The sequence below is a fragment of the Ictidomys tridecemlineatus genome, chromosome 5 (assembly GCF_052094955.1).
Source record: "Ictidomys tridecemlineatus isolate mIctTri1 chromosome 5, mIctTri1.hap1, whole genome shotgun sequence".
NCBI lineage: Eukaryota > Metazoa > Chordata > Mammalia > Rodentia > Sciuridae > Ictidomys > Ictidomys tridecemlineatus.
This window is the reverse complement of record NC_135481.1, coordinates 38,997,398-39,012,580: the sequence shown is the minus strand read 5'-3', so window position 1 is coordinate 39,012,580 and position 15,183 is coordinate 38,997,398. Positions and strand designations below refer to the sequence as shown.

General features: G+C 34.2%; 1 protein-coding gene across 3 annotated transcripts in view; it reads right to left on the bottom strand.

Moving 5' to 3' along the window:
- Window positions 1-15,183, bottom strand: part of Ino80 (INO80 complex ATPase subunit) — a 131,808-nt gene that overhangs the window by 71,777 nt on the left and 44,848 nt on the right. For all 3 annotated transcript variants that reach the window (XM_078049791.1, XM_078049790.1, XM_078049792.1), the window contains exons 10-16: window positions 12,925-13,120; window positions 11,785-11,852; window positions 10,721-10,930; window positions 10,167-10,247; window positions 9,190-9,285; window positions 1,513-1,572; window positions 956-1,098 (exon numbers count right to left, since the gene is read on the bottom strand). In XM_078049791.1, coding sequence (XP_077905917.1) covers window positions 956-1,098; window positions 1,513-1,572; window positions 9,190-9,285; window positions 10,167-10,247; window positions 10,721-10,930; window positions 11,785-11,852; window positions 12,925-13,120 — 854 coding nt within the window. The remainder of the gene's footprint in view (window positions 1-955; window positions 1,099-1,512; window positions 1,573-9,189; window positions 9,286-10,166; window positions 10,248-10,720; window positions 10,931-11,784; window positions 11,853-12,924; window positions 13,121-15,183) is intronic.

The window sequence follows — 15,183 nt, the reverse complement described above, 5'->3', positions numbered from 1 at the left end:
TAACAACAGGTAGAACTCAAACACTTATATTTGGTTTGAAACCTTAAAGGTACTGAAATACTTAAAACATATATCTTACAATAAAGATTCTTAGAGATCTAATAAATCATGCAAGAATTAAGATAACCCATATAAAACAAGACAGAGGACTGGGGATGTGGCTCAAGCAGTAACGCGCTCGCCTGGATGCGCAGGGCGCTGGGTTCCATTCTCAGCACCACATAAAAATAAAATAAAGATGTCGTGTCCACTGAAAACTGAAAAATAAATATTAAAAAATCCTCTCTCTCTCTTTCATAAATAAATAAAGACAGAAACTTCAGTCCTTCAAATTTAACACTCCACTTCTTACCAAGAACTCTAGTCTAAAATGATTCAAACAAAAGGCAAAGACTTCTTCTATACAGCAATTTTCCCTGCAGAAAAGGACTTGTTAGGATGTCATAATGACTGAACGGGAAAAAAAAGTTTTTAAAAAAGACTATGTACATTAAGCATCAATGTTTGTATCCCAAGACAAAATGTGAAAAAAATATTTTAAGAATTTATCCTTGGGGCTGGGGATGTGGCTCAAGTGGTAACACGCTCGCCTGGCATGCCAGGGGCTGGGTTTGATCCTCAGCACCATATAAAAATAAAAAATAATGATGCTGTATCCACCAAAAACTACAATATTTAAAAAAAAAAATTCTCTCTAAATAAATAAATAAATAAATAACTTATCCTTTATTTATGTGTTTTTATGTGGTGCTGAGGATGGAACCCAGGGCCTCTTCATGCTAGGCAAGCACTCTACCATTAAGCTACAACCCTAGCCTATAAATGAGAATTTTTTCTTAGTATACAGTTATGGCATAGACTACATCATGCCATGTTCTAACACTTCTCTAATCTTTGTGTTTATGTGTTGTTTTCATTGCTATCCACAGAGTTTGGTTTCTACAACATATGTTACCTGGAACTACTCTTGAGCGCCTGAGCCTCGTCCAGTACCATGTATTGCCACTTGACCCGTTGGAAATATTTTACATCCTGTACCACCAGCTGGTAGCTGGTGATAACCACATGGAAGGGGGCATCCTGAGTGTAGAGGGTCTTCTGTAAACATAAGATGCAGAAGGTAAAAGGGGTATCTCACAATTCAAAATAAAATAATGAAGTATGGTTTAGTTTTTAGGGACAAGAAGCTCAAGACAGCCCTAAAGATACTTTTCCTACATAGTAGGGAGATGTGCAGTGAGATGAACTATGAATGTTTTTAAAGCAGTAATAAAGTATTTTAACAAATAATCTCCAGCTTATTGAAGAAAAAAAGTTGTTTTTAAAAAACCCTGGACTTAAGTCCAGCTGACTGCCTGTAATAGTAAAAACACTGCATCAGTAAAGTACACTGGGCCCAGCATGGAGAAATATATCATTTATGAGATCTTATGTATGAGAAATTATTTGTATCAAACGGAGAATACTAACTGCATGTATGTATACATATGTATATAGGTGGTTGAAAGTTACCTGACTCCAGAATCTCCTGATAACTTTTCTATCATGAGGATTACCCCAATATGGTAGCACCTGAAAAAGAGGATAATATATATATTATCTTTTACTGATAACCATAAAAGTATCATGACAAATATTATTCAGAATGATTTTTAAAAGAAGCTAATAATACTGAGAGCTACTGAGGCAACAGAGAATTATGGAACCAACACAGGAAGAAAAAAGACAGCCCACGGAGGAATGTGGTGTATTTTCCCTCTGCTGGTGTTGATCCATTCCAAAAGTTCTAGTTGAGAGATAAGAAACTTGAGGGGTTTTTTTTTGTTTGTTTGTTTTTAAAGGAGATGTAGGATTCAGAAAACAAAAACCAAACCACATATTTCAAGATGGAACTCTGTTAAGCACCGACATCACTGGCTCTAAGCTAAGGGTTACACACTACTAGTAAAGGTAAACCACACATATACTTGCCTTAATGGGTACTGAATCTCAGTCTTGAATCATCTCAAGAACTCAATTTAAGATGACTTTGGATTATTTATGTACTGAAGGAAAAAAATTTGCTACTGGCAATAAATAAATAAAACCTCATATAAATCTTGTCTGGAAGAAAACATTAATCACAGCCCATGAATATCTCTAGAGTTTTCCCTGCACAATGTGTGGCATACAATTAAAAAAAAAAAAAAAAAACAGTCATGGAAAGACAGTATCATAAAACTAAAAACCAGGGCTGGGTTGTGGCTCTTTTGCTTGCCTGGCATGTGTGAGGCACTGGGTTTGATTCTCAGCACTACATAAAAAGGTCCACTGACAACTAAAAAAAAAAAAAAAAAAACAAGTAATAGAAACAAAGTCAGAGGGGCTGGGGATGTGGCTCAAGCGGTAGCGTGCTTGCCGGGCATACGTGAGGCCCAGGTTCGATCCTCAGCACCACATACAAAGATGTTGTGTCTGCTAAAAATAAAAAAATATATATTAAAAAAACAAAAAAGAAAAAGAAATAAAGTCAGAGGAAATGAAAATGATAAAAATACGAGAATTAAGACTTCAAAAAAACAAAAAAAAGACTTCCTAAAAAATATGCTATCATGAGAAACAAGATGGAGAATTTCAGTAGTGTACTATAAACTATAAAAGAATCAAAAGGCAAGTCAAGTGCAGTGGCACACACCTGTAATCCCAGTGACTTGAGAAGCTGAGACCGAAGATTCACAAATTTGAGGCCAGCCTCATCAGTTTAACAAAACTGGCTGGGGATGTAGCTCAGCGGTAGAGCACCTGGGTTTAGTTAATTTCCCAGAACCAAAACATGGAAAGAAAAAAAAGAAAAGGAAGAAACAAGGGAAGAAAGAACCAAAGGGAATTTTTACAAGTGAAAAAATACAATAAATTTGAAAATTCAATTAATAGGATTAATGAGAAATTAAATGCAGAAGACCAACATAGTGAACAAAATGATAGATCAGAAGAAAACATCTAGATTAAAAAATAAACAAACAAAAGAATGCAAAATTCAGTGTCCTTTTCTGTTATATTCCTAGAAAAGGGTTTCTTTTCTCTTTATCCATCTTGTCTTCTGGGTTTTTAAAAACTTTCAGCCAAATCAAAGTACAAATATAAAGAAATGAAGATCAGGGACCAGGGTTGTGGCTCAGTAGTAGAGCGCTTGCCTAATATGCATGAGGCACTGGATTTGATCCTCCATACCACATAAGCAAATAAAGGTATATTAAAAAAATAAAGATCAATAAAAACTATGCAATATGAATATGTTCAAATGAATATAGGAATATAAAGTGTGTAAATAATAAAATATTTCATGAGTATTAAAATATTAAAAAATACACAAAAGAAGTGGACATGGTGGCATATGCCTCTAATCCCAGCAGCTCAGGAGGCTGAAGCAGGAGTTCAAAGCCAGCCTTAGCAACTTAGCAAAGTCCTGAGCAATTCACCAAGACCCTATCTCTAAATAAAATCTAAACAAGGGTTGGGGGGCTGGGGTTGTGGCTCAGTAGTAGAGCCCTCACCTGGCACATGAGAGACCCTGGGTTCCATCCTCAGCACCACATAAAAATAAATAAACAAAATAAAGATATTGTGTTCATGTATAACTAAAAAAAATTTTTAAAAAGGGGGGGGTGGGTTGGGGGGATGTGGCTCAGTGGTTAAGCACTCCTGGGTTAACTCCCTGCTGTCAACCAAAACAAAAACACACAAAACCAACAGTACATAATACTAGGGAAGGGTGATATACCTAAAAATATACTAGGGTCTTTGTACCATCTGAAAAGTAATAACACTTTAGGTAATATCATACTTTCTTAAAAAGACAAGAATATATGATGTGGGCTGGGGTTGTGGCTCAGAGGTAAAGTGCTCACCCAGCATGCGAGTGGCACTGGGTTCAATCCTCAGCTCCACATAAAAACAAAGATACTGTGTCCACCTACAACTAAAAAATAAATATATAAAAAAGAATATATGATGTATTCTCCAGATTATTTACTAAAGATCAAATGAATATATAAGAAAGCCAGCAAGCTAAGGGAGGATAAAAAGTAATAAACTATGATCAATTCAAAAGGACACAAGAGCCGGACAAGGTGGCACATGCCTGTAATTCTGGCTACTCAAGAGGCTAAGGCAGGAGGATCTCAAGTTCAAGGCCAGGTTCAGTAATTTTTCGAGATCTTGTTTCAATCAAAAGAAAAAGAACTATGGATGTAGTTCAGTGGTAGTGCACCACTGGGTTCAATCTGCAGTACTATTACAAAAAGAAAAGAAAAGAAAAAAATATTTCCCAAGAGGGCACTAGAAAGAAAAGGGAAAGCTGAAGAGATAAAATAAGTAGAAAGTAATAAGACTTATGTCAAAAGATGAAAAATTACATTAAAAGCACAAATGTTTCAAATAAAGGCAAGAAATATACCTTAACTGTAAGGATAGAAAATGGTCAAAAAGAAAAAAAAGATACTATAAAAAATTAAGTTAAAGCTAGTTTACATATTATGAAAAATGGATTCAAATACAAAAAAGTAAAAAAGAATTTCATAGTAATAAAAGATTCAATTTACCAAGAATATAAATCTGTGTATATTTTTCTTTCTTCTTTTTTTATTTCCTTTCTCTTTTTTAATGGACCCTGCATGCTAATCAAGCATTCTAATACTGGTTATACCCCCAGCCCAATTTGTATACATCTTAAAGCTACAAAATGTATGAACAGAATAGAAACAGACAAATCCACAGTCATGGTCATTTTTAACTAAAGTCTCAAGTCTGTGATAAAACAAGCAGGCAAAACAAAACAAAATACATGATACAAAACCACCAAAATATGTTAAGAAAATTGACCAATCAACATATCCATATATATGTATGTAAAAATATCTAGAACATGGCACCAAACAAATGGAGAATACCTATAACTTCAAAACATTTATATGCATATAAAACCTGACCATATGCTAGGAAAGAATATGGAGTAGGAGTTAGAGATTACTTTGAATGGAGGGATAATGAACATATAACACATCAAAACTTTGGTCAAAGTCATGCAAAGAAAGCAATTAACACCATTAAATGAACAAATAAAAAACTGAAAAATCTCAAAATATTAGAAAAACATTTATGAAGAACAGTAGAGAAAAAATAAAAACAGTAAAAATACACGAAATACACCAATTTTCAGGAATGAAAAATGGAACAAGTAACCATTAAAAAGAAATAAATCCCACTGCCTGGGTTAAAAAAGGCGGAGAAAAAAGGAAGATATTAGAGGCCCTGATCATAACAGAACTATGAAGAATATTACTCAGATGCCTGTCAAATACAATAAACTTTTAGGTATTATCAAAAACCTAAGTATCTTTGAATATAATCAAGCTATAAACCTGAGAAAAGTATACATTTAACTGTATACTGTCGAAAAGTAAAAATATTTCCAACAATCTAAGGTTAATAGCATCAGAAACAATAAATCAGCTGTGTGGTGGTGCAGGCTTTATACTCAGCTACTCAGGAAGCTGAGGCAAGAGGATTGCCAAATTCCAGATCAGGCTCAACAACTTAACAAGACCCTATATCAAAATCAAACATAAAAAGATCTGGGAATGTAACTCATTAGGAGTATACACCTGGGTTGAATCTCCAGAACATAAAACAAACAAACAAACACAAAACCAATGCATCAATATAACTTGGGCTCAGCACACCTTTTCTGTAAATATTTTACATACCGCAGCCCATAAAGTTTCTGTCAAAATTCAACTCTGCTGATATAATGCAAATTAAGCCATAAGTAACATAAAAACAAAAGAGTATCACTAGATTCCAATAGATATTTATTTGAATTTCATGTTTTGTGACAAAAATATTTTTTATCAACAGTTTTTAAAAATACAATATTTTCTTAGTTCTTAGGCCAAAGAAAATATGTGGTGCATTCCTCAATAAGTAGAATTACCATATGACCTAGCAAATCCATGTATTCCTACATGGATTTGAAGTAATGAAAATAAGACAGATATTCAAAGAAAAACTATACATGAATGTTCACATCAGTACTGTTGACAACAGCCAAGAGCTGGAAAAAAACACAAAATATCTATGAACACGTGAATGGATAAACAACATGATACATAATCTAATGGAATATTTAAATATTTAGTTATAAAAGGCAATGAAGCAGGCTGGGAAAGGGCTCAGTGGTAGAGCACATGCCTAGAATGTGTGAGGCACTGGGTTCAATTCTCATATGAGTAAATAAATGAAATAAATGCCTATCAGCAACTTAAAAAGTATTAAAAAAAAAAAAAGGCAATGAAGCATCATCATACAGCATGGTGGAACTTTGAAAACTTTGCTACCTGAAAAAAATGAGATATAAAAGGCCATAAATTACATAGTTTCTATTTGCTTCTAATATCTAAAATAAGCAAATCTAGCTATAGAGAAAGCAGACTTGTGGCCACCAGAGGCTGGAGGAAGAAGAGAATAGGGAATGACTATTTAATGGGTATGAGATTTTGTTTGGCTTAGGATAATGAAAAAGTCCTTGAATTACTTAGAAGTGATGGTGTACAATACTATAAATATACTTATTACTCCAAAACTGTATACTTGTACATGGTTAAATTTAAAATTTTAACCAAATATAAAGACTATACAATATAGAAAAAAAAAAAAAAACCAGCCAGGTACAGAGACTGGGGACATATCTCAGTGGTAAAGCACCCCTGGGTTCAATCCGTAATACCTCCTAAAAATAAATAAATAAATAAATAAATAAATAAATAAACAAACAAACAAACAAACAAATAAATAAATAAAATACAATAAAATAGTGGCAACTAGAATTGACCTACAGGCTCTATTTTACATACCCCATACTAGAGTATTAAAAAAGAGGATCAAGGGTTGGGGTTGTGGTTCAGTGGCAGATCACTTGTCTCGCATGTGTGAGGTGAGGCACTGTGTTAGATCCTCAGCACCACATAAAATGAATAAGTAAAAATAAAGGTATTAAAAAAGAAGAAGAAGAAGCTCAACATACAAAGGGAGCTCAGCTTCAGGCATAGAAAAATAAAGTCAGAGGTTCAATGACAAAAGTAGTACTACATTGTCATCTATCAGCCAAAGGAGGAGAAAGTGAAAACAAGTGGTTTGGTAGAAATTTTAAAAGATTTTATTTTTCAGCAACTTGATTTTCATAAAGAAGTAGAAAAAAGAAATTGATCTCCATATTCCACAAGGATAAGAATTCAAGCGAAAATATTCAAAAACTGTTAGAATGGTCTCACCTTCTTACAACTAAAAATGAGTGCACCAAGTTAAAAGCTATATACTTAGTATTCCTTGTAAACAGTTTCTATATCTATAATTCAGCCACAAACAGCAGTCATAAAGCTGATCCACAGTGAGAAATCCCAACTATATTCCTATTCCTTACAAAACATGCCAGAAAAATATCTTTTATCTCCACTCTAACCCCTACCCTTTAAACCTTATGCAACCCATAACCACTATAAAGAATACAAATCAGGGGCTGAGGATGTGGCTCAAGCGGTAGCGCACTCGCCTGGTATTTGTGCGGCCTGGGTTCGATCCTCAGCACCACATACCAACAAAGATATTATGTCCGCCAAGGACTAAAAAATAAATATTAAAAAAAAAATCTATCTCTCTCTCTCTCTCTCTCCCTCCCTCCTCTCCCACTCTCTCTTTAAAAAAAAAAAAAAAAAGAATACAAATCAGGAGCTGGGGCTGTAGCTCAGTGGTAGAGTGCCTGCCTTGCATGTGTGAGGCACTGGGTTCAATCCTCAAAGAATAAATATCAAAAGATTACGTCAACATATATAGTCTCCAAGAAATTAATATATAGTCTTAATATATAGTCTCCAAGAAATTCTTCCTATACAGCAAGCAACCTCATTATCATTAGTCTTCAAAGACAGATCACATATTTAATTCATTTGTAAATTATAAACAATGTAATCAATCCTATCCCACCTCTTCCTTTTTAAAAATATGTATTTTTTTTTAGTTATAGGTATATACAATATCTTTGTTTTATTTTTATGTGGTGCTGAGGATTGAACCCAGTGCTCCACATATGCTAGGCAAACGCTCTACCTCTGAGCCACAACCCCAGCCCCACTTCTTCTATCTTAAATCCTTAAAATATTCCATAACTGAATGTTTTTTAGGGCTGGGATCAAATCTAGGGACTATACTAGGGTAAGCACTCTACTGTTGAGCTATCCCCTAGTCCTAAATTCCTGTTTAAATTGTGTCCATGTCTTGCCAACTTGATGCAACATTGCTTCCCTGCTTATCACTTCCTTCCTCAATATCAATTCTGTTCTTCTAAATTAGTTATATCAATTTTTACATTATCTACCTCAGGAATTACAAAGACCAAAGATCTGGCTTTGATCCAGATGGACTGGCCAGAGCCTACAGGCACATCTGTAATCTCAGCTACTCAGGAGACTAAGACAGGAAGATCCCTTGAATCCAGAAGTTAGAGAACACCCTTGACAACACAGAAATACCCAGTCTAAAGAAAAGGAAAAGAAAAAAAGTTTAAGAACAGGCAATCCATAAATGCTTAGAAAGGAGGGAGTAATGTACAAATTATGGTTTTTGTTTTTTGTTTTTTGATACTGGAGATTGAACCCAGAGTACTTGACCACGAAACCATCATTCCACCCCAAGTTTTTTTTAAAGAGACAGGATTTCATTAAGTTGCTTGTAGCCTTGCTAAATTGCTGAAGCTGGCTTTGAATTTACAACCCTCCTGCCTTAGCCTTCTAAGCTGCTGGGATTATAGGCATGCTACACCATGTCCATCTAGGATATGTATCTTGATAAGACCTGCCAAACTCATAACCAAATAAGGGTATAATATGACAATGTGACCAGGAGCAACAATTCATGGAACAAATACAGCAATTCATTCAAACAGGACTTTGGCTTTCTAACTTATTAAATGTAAAGATGTAATATACTCTCTTATTGTTCCCATAAGTAATTTTTATAGGGACTTGACATAGGCATTTCAGAAACATATAATAAATATAAGAAATTTTAAAGGAGAGTAATTATATTAGCAAGGAAACAAAAGAAGAGTCAGAAAGTTTACCTTAAAGAGCAATAAGTTTTTTGTTAGATTGATTTTACCTTAAATTTAGGAACAAATCTAGTAAACTCCTGGTGCCAATTGTTAAGTGTAGAAGCAGGTGAAATTATTAAGAAAGGTCCCCAAATGTTCTCTCTCTGCAACAGAAAAACTGGGTAAGGCAACCGAAGGAAAACTAAAAAAAATGTAATTAAAAATTATAATTAAGTAATGACAAGAGGGGTTTAAGAATAGGTGACACATTAGAACATGAGAAACAGTTATCTATTTACCAAATTGCCAAATCTGTACATTTAATAAGAATGGCCTATGTTAATATAGTAAAATTGACAAGGACATACTATGAGAATTTAAAAAACAAACAAACAACTATGCCATCTTCTGACTTCTTATGTATCTTTTTCCACATTTTTTATTGGTGTGTTATAATTATATAATCATTTGTGACATATTAACTTGAATGTATTATTTTCTCTTATACTTGATAATCATAACAATTTTACAATTATTTAATGGATATAGAACTTCTTCCTTTTCTTAAATTTGTATTTTTATTCATGTTTTCTCATTTAATTCTTGCAAAATTCCTGTAAAGTATGATATCCCTATTTTATAGAAAAGGAAACTAAGTCTCACAGAATTAAAGTGAAATCAGCTTCAGAAGGTTAAATGGACTGCTCAAGTGTACTCTGCAGGAAGGGTAGAACCTTGACATGAACACAGAACTTCTGATCTAATAATCAGAGTATACTTACTGGCTACTACACTGGTAGCTCTCAATGAGGGGGGTCGGTGAGAGACAGTGATTCAAACCACACATGTTCAATACTGTCCTGGCTCCCCTTGAAAATCAAAATGTTACACAGTACCATTCTGTTCTGTAAAGAGCTTCAGGACAAAGATCAAGTCATATTCTCTTGTTATGCTACAGAGCCTACAGTGCCTACAGTAACTTTCTCAATATAAAAATGACCCTCAGTTTTGGAGAGCAAAAGACTGAAAGACTACATCTACTCACCTCAGCCAGATGGGCCAGGAGGGCAATGCTCTGTACTGTTTTACCAAGGCCCATTTCATCAGCAAGAATGCCATTAATACCCTGGATGGGGGAAAGAGAGGGAAGGAATACATGATCAACACCTCGTACCTTTCATCACATAGAATTCCACCTACTGCCCAAAACAACTATCAGACTTGATCAAACAAAAGTGATTGCAGATACACAGCCTTGGTACTATCACCAAAGTCTATAATGATGTATTCTGCAAAACCTACAGCACTGATATATGAGACCAATAGGCCATGGCCAGTTCCTTAGTTCATCTAACCCAGACTCAGAGGCAAACAATCAAGTTTATCGAGACCACAAAAGACAAAACGACATGCATGATATAAACATTCTTCAAAGACTCTCCAGGTTATAAACACAGAAAATGCTTTCTGCCCCTTGTCAACAGAAAGTTTTTGAAAAGAGTTAAAAATTAAACGTGTATATGTTTCACAATTACATAACCAAAAGAAAAACAGACAACGAACAAAAAAGAATGGGAATGACATAGTTCTAAAATTCACCTGTTCATACAGATTGGCCAACCAATTCATGCCTTTCAGTTGGTAACCTTTCAATTTCCCATTAAAAATTGTGGGCTGTGGAATATCTTCACCGGCCCGGATAGATGGGTTTGCCAAGCTGTAACTCTCCCCAAACCCAGTGCCAGACTTGTTTGCTGCTCGTAGAGCAGCTGCTCGACTTTCTTTTGCATCTTCGTCAAATGACCTCGTCTACAAATAAAGAATAATAGAAGAAAAAAATATTAAATGCAAATAAAATTCAAAACAAGATATCTACTGTACTAAGAAAAAATTGAAACAAAATTTCTGATATTATAATTTGATATTCTATCACATTATTCATAATATACTATAAGCATATTACTGATATTATCTAACATACAATTATATTAAGAATATTTTTAATATCATGTTTTCAATGGACATACATTAAACCACATTACAATATTACTTGTTACATCAAGAAATTTATTAAAGATTCAATATAAAATTTGTTTGACTGATTGGAGGTAGTGGGTGAAGGCATTTATATTGATCCTTGATCTGGACCCTGTCAAAGTCATGAAGAGTCTCCTACAAAATACATTTAACTACATTTTCTTAATTCAACTTAACTGTATTTCTGATTTTATTAAATATCTCCATATAAGGTAATAACAGAGAGCAAGTAATTACTAAAGTGAACAACAGCTAGCATTTTCCTTAAGGCATATTACTCTTTCAATAAGCCAACACTGTGATCTTTTTAACTAAAACAACCATGATACATTTCATATACTAACCATGATTACTCAAGGAAGGTGGGGGGAAGCAAACTGTTTTGACTTCTAGCAATATACTCTTAGTGCTTAGAAAAGTGAATATTCATTATTCTGTTTTTCCTAAAATAGTTCCACTATTCTGAAGTAAAGAGACTCGCAATTACCACCCTATATACACAATGACATGTTGGCTAATGCTTTTAATTGAAAATGTGATAAGAATAAAGGGCAAACACCAAAGTTAAAGGTTATACTTTATTTCCAGGGCCAATTATACCACACCTTTTCATCTTTAAGACTCACCCGAGCTTGGTGAATATGGTAAGCATTTTCAGCATTCTTCAGGGCTTGGGCTTTAAAATGGTTACTATCTGAAAAGGAAAACCTGTAGATTATCACACCACATCTCCTTCAAAGACAATTCAGGCCAACATATGGATCCCTGATTTCCCCATTCTACTAATCCCTAAGATCACAAAGGATGGAGGAGAAGAAAGGCTAAATTCTTTGACAGAGTAAAGAGTTAGAAACATAACAGAGGCAGAGGGCTGCCTTGGTCTTCCATAGCCAAAGCCAGCTCATAAAAACTACTAGGCATAGAGATCCACTGTCTCTCAGTACTGTGGTTTCTTCTACAATATGATACCACATTGGGCACGATGACACATGCCTTTAATCACAGTGACTTGGGAAATTGAGGCAGGAGGATCACAAGATCAAGGCAGCCTCAGCAACTCAGCAAGAATCTCAAAATAAAAATCTAAAAGGATTGGTGATGTACCTCAGTGGTAAAGCACCCCCTAGGTTCAATCCCCATTACCAAAACAAACAAAGACAACTATAAAAAAAAATCTAATACTAATAGCCAGAAGTAAAAAAAAAAAAAAAAAAAATGATGTTTCAAAATCATAATATATTTATTCTAGGTATAACTATTTAAACAGATGAAACAAAGGTATGTATAACCCCAATATACTCTAAAACACTCCCATTCTTATTTATATCTAGGACTACATAATTTTGATCACTACTATCTGTGAAATTCTTCTCAAACTTCATTCCAATTTCTCCTTCCCCTTGTGGTCACAAATATACCAAAACTGACTAGTCTCTTTCTCATGCTTTTATCACCAAGGATCTTGTTATATAAGAGGTGAATTTCTCTGCTGCAAAAGTTTACTAAATTTCTAATAACAAATCACAAAATATAATATATTCCAAAACTTGCAAGATCTCATAACCATATCCTTTCCTTTGCAAATTCTTTTATCAGTCATTTTATAGGCATCTTCTCTAGAAACATCCTCTCTTCTCTAATACAATCAATTCCCCTTTTCTAATCAATATTACCTATGAATCAAAACAAAGCTTACAAGAATTAATAACCTTAGATATGAAAAATGGAGAGAACCTGCTTTGTCTAGCTTCTGGCTCAGTACTCACCATAATCTTCCTGTGTGATGTTAACTACAACGCCTCCACCAATGTCAATTTGTCTCTGGGTAGAAGTGTCTTCCAGTTTCCGTAAGATTTCTTCCTGGATTCCATCATGACCCATATCTCGCTTGCGACTCATGAAATGGGCATACAACTCTGTCTGGGTGATTAAGAAGTTGAGTTTTCGCTGCTGTCTCTTAGCCTAAACCAGGGGAAAGTTAAAAGTAAAAATAGAGCAAAATCATTAGTAGTCAACAGAATTTGTCAAAATTTCATACACTTTGCAAAAATAACTTAACAAGCCCTTTGACTTTATTTTTTGGTACCAGGAATTGAACCCAGAAGTGCTTAAGCACTGAGCCACATCCCCCACACTTTTAATATTTTATTTTGAGACAGGGTCTCATTAAATTACTTAAGGCCTTGGTAAGTTACTGAGGCTGGCTTTGAATTAGTGATCCTCTACCTCAGTCTCCCAAAGTGGTGGGATTACAAGTGTGAGCTACTAGCTGGTGTTAAAAAGTTACCCTTTTAACATTAAGAAGGTAAAACTACCAGTGAACAATTCTATTTAGCCAAGTCACTGGTAATAAATGCAAGAAGGAATAATTTTCATTTATAGTTTAATAATAACTGGTATTTTCCTCTCTTTACAACATGAAAACTTTTGTCCCACAGATTTTTGTATAAAATGTTTATGTCTTTGCTACATTACTTTTTGATAATGGCACTGGGACATCAATTGAATTTAAACAGACGTTATAATCCGGGTGGTAATGTGTATAGCTTTATTATTTTTAAAAATGTGTTAAAAACTCTTCTCTAGCCAGGCATGGTAGCAGGAGGATCCAGAGTTCAAAGTCAGCTTCAGCAACTTAGCAAGGTCCTAAGCAACTCAGTGATACCCTGGCCCTAAAAATATTTAGGGGATGTAGCTCAGTACTTAAGTGCCCCTGGGTTCAATCCCTAGTACAAAAAAAATAAATACATAACTAAAAGGCAAAATAAGTGAGTAGAAGCTATAAATTATTCTCAAAGTCAGTATCTGTGAACAATAGCACAAAGGGAAAAAAACCCTCTCCAAAACAATCTATAATTCATCTGTAATAATGATAAATATAAGCAAAACATGAATATAAACTAATACAATAGAAATTGGGTATAAGCCCAGAACATAGGAAGCTGAGGCTGAAGGAGGACAATTTAAGTCTAGGAGTTTAAGACCAGCTTGGGTAACACAGTAATATACCATCACCAAAGAACAAAAACATGAATGTTGGACCAACATGGACACACATACATACAAACACATAATAACCTTAGATATGAAAAATGGAGAGAACCTGCTTTGTTCTCTCCATTTTTCATATCTAAGGTTGATGGGGGAAGTTCTGGTTATTGAACCCAGGGCCTTGCTTGTGGTAACCAGCATTTGATAAATGGGTTACACCCCAGCCCTATAGTGCTTTCTTGAAAATGTGAAAAAAATTAAAAGAAAAAAAAATAAGTAAAGAAAAAAAAACATTGTGTCAATAAATAAAATCATCCTTAAGATAAACAATGAGTAAATAATCAAAACAACAATCCTGAATTATATAGAATATAGTAAATACTATAATTATGAAACCAAATTCATAATTTTGAATATTTTATAACAAAATTCAAATGAAGTATACTTGATTTGTTCTTAATACACCTCCCCAAAAGGAAAACATAAAATAAGGCATACTGCAAAGTAAGGTCTAAAGTTCTGAAGTAGTACTTTACAAAGAAGTACTCTATATAAAATTGACCCTTTTCTCTCTTTTTTTTTTTTAATATTCATTCTTAAGTTTTAGGTGGACACAATATCTTTATTTTACATTTATATGATGCTAAGGATTCAACCCAGTGCCTCCTGCATGTTAGGTGGGCACTCTACCACTGAGCCACAACCCCAGGTCCCCCTTTTCTCTTTAAGACATTATTGTACTTGAACTAAATTCAAATCAAAAGAAAATTTTAAAAGCCAAAGTGTCATCAAAAAAATCTTTCAACACTAAAAGAAATTTTTAAAATATGAGATCTCCTTTTCACCTTAAAGTTAACTATTACTTGTTTTTTTTTTAAACTTATTTTATTTATTTATTTTTTAGTTGTACACAATACATTTATTTTGTTTATTTATTTTTGTGTGGTGTTGAGAATCGAACCAAGGGCCTCGCGCATGCCAGGCCTCGCTCAGCTCTACTGCTGAGCCACAACCCCAGCCCTATTACTTGGTTT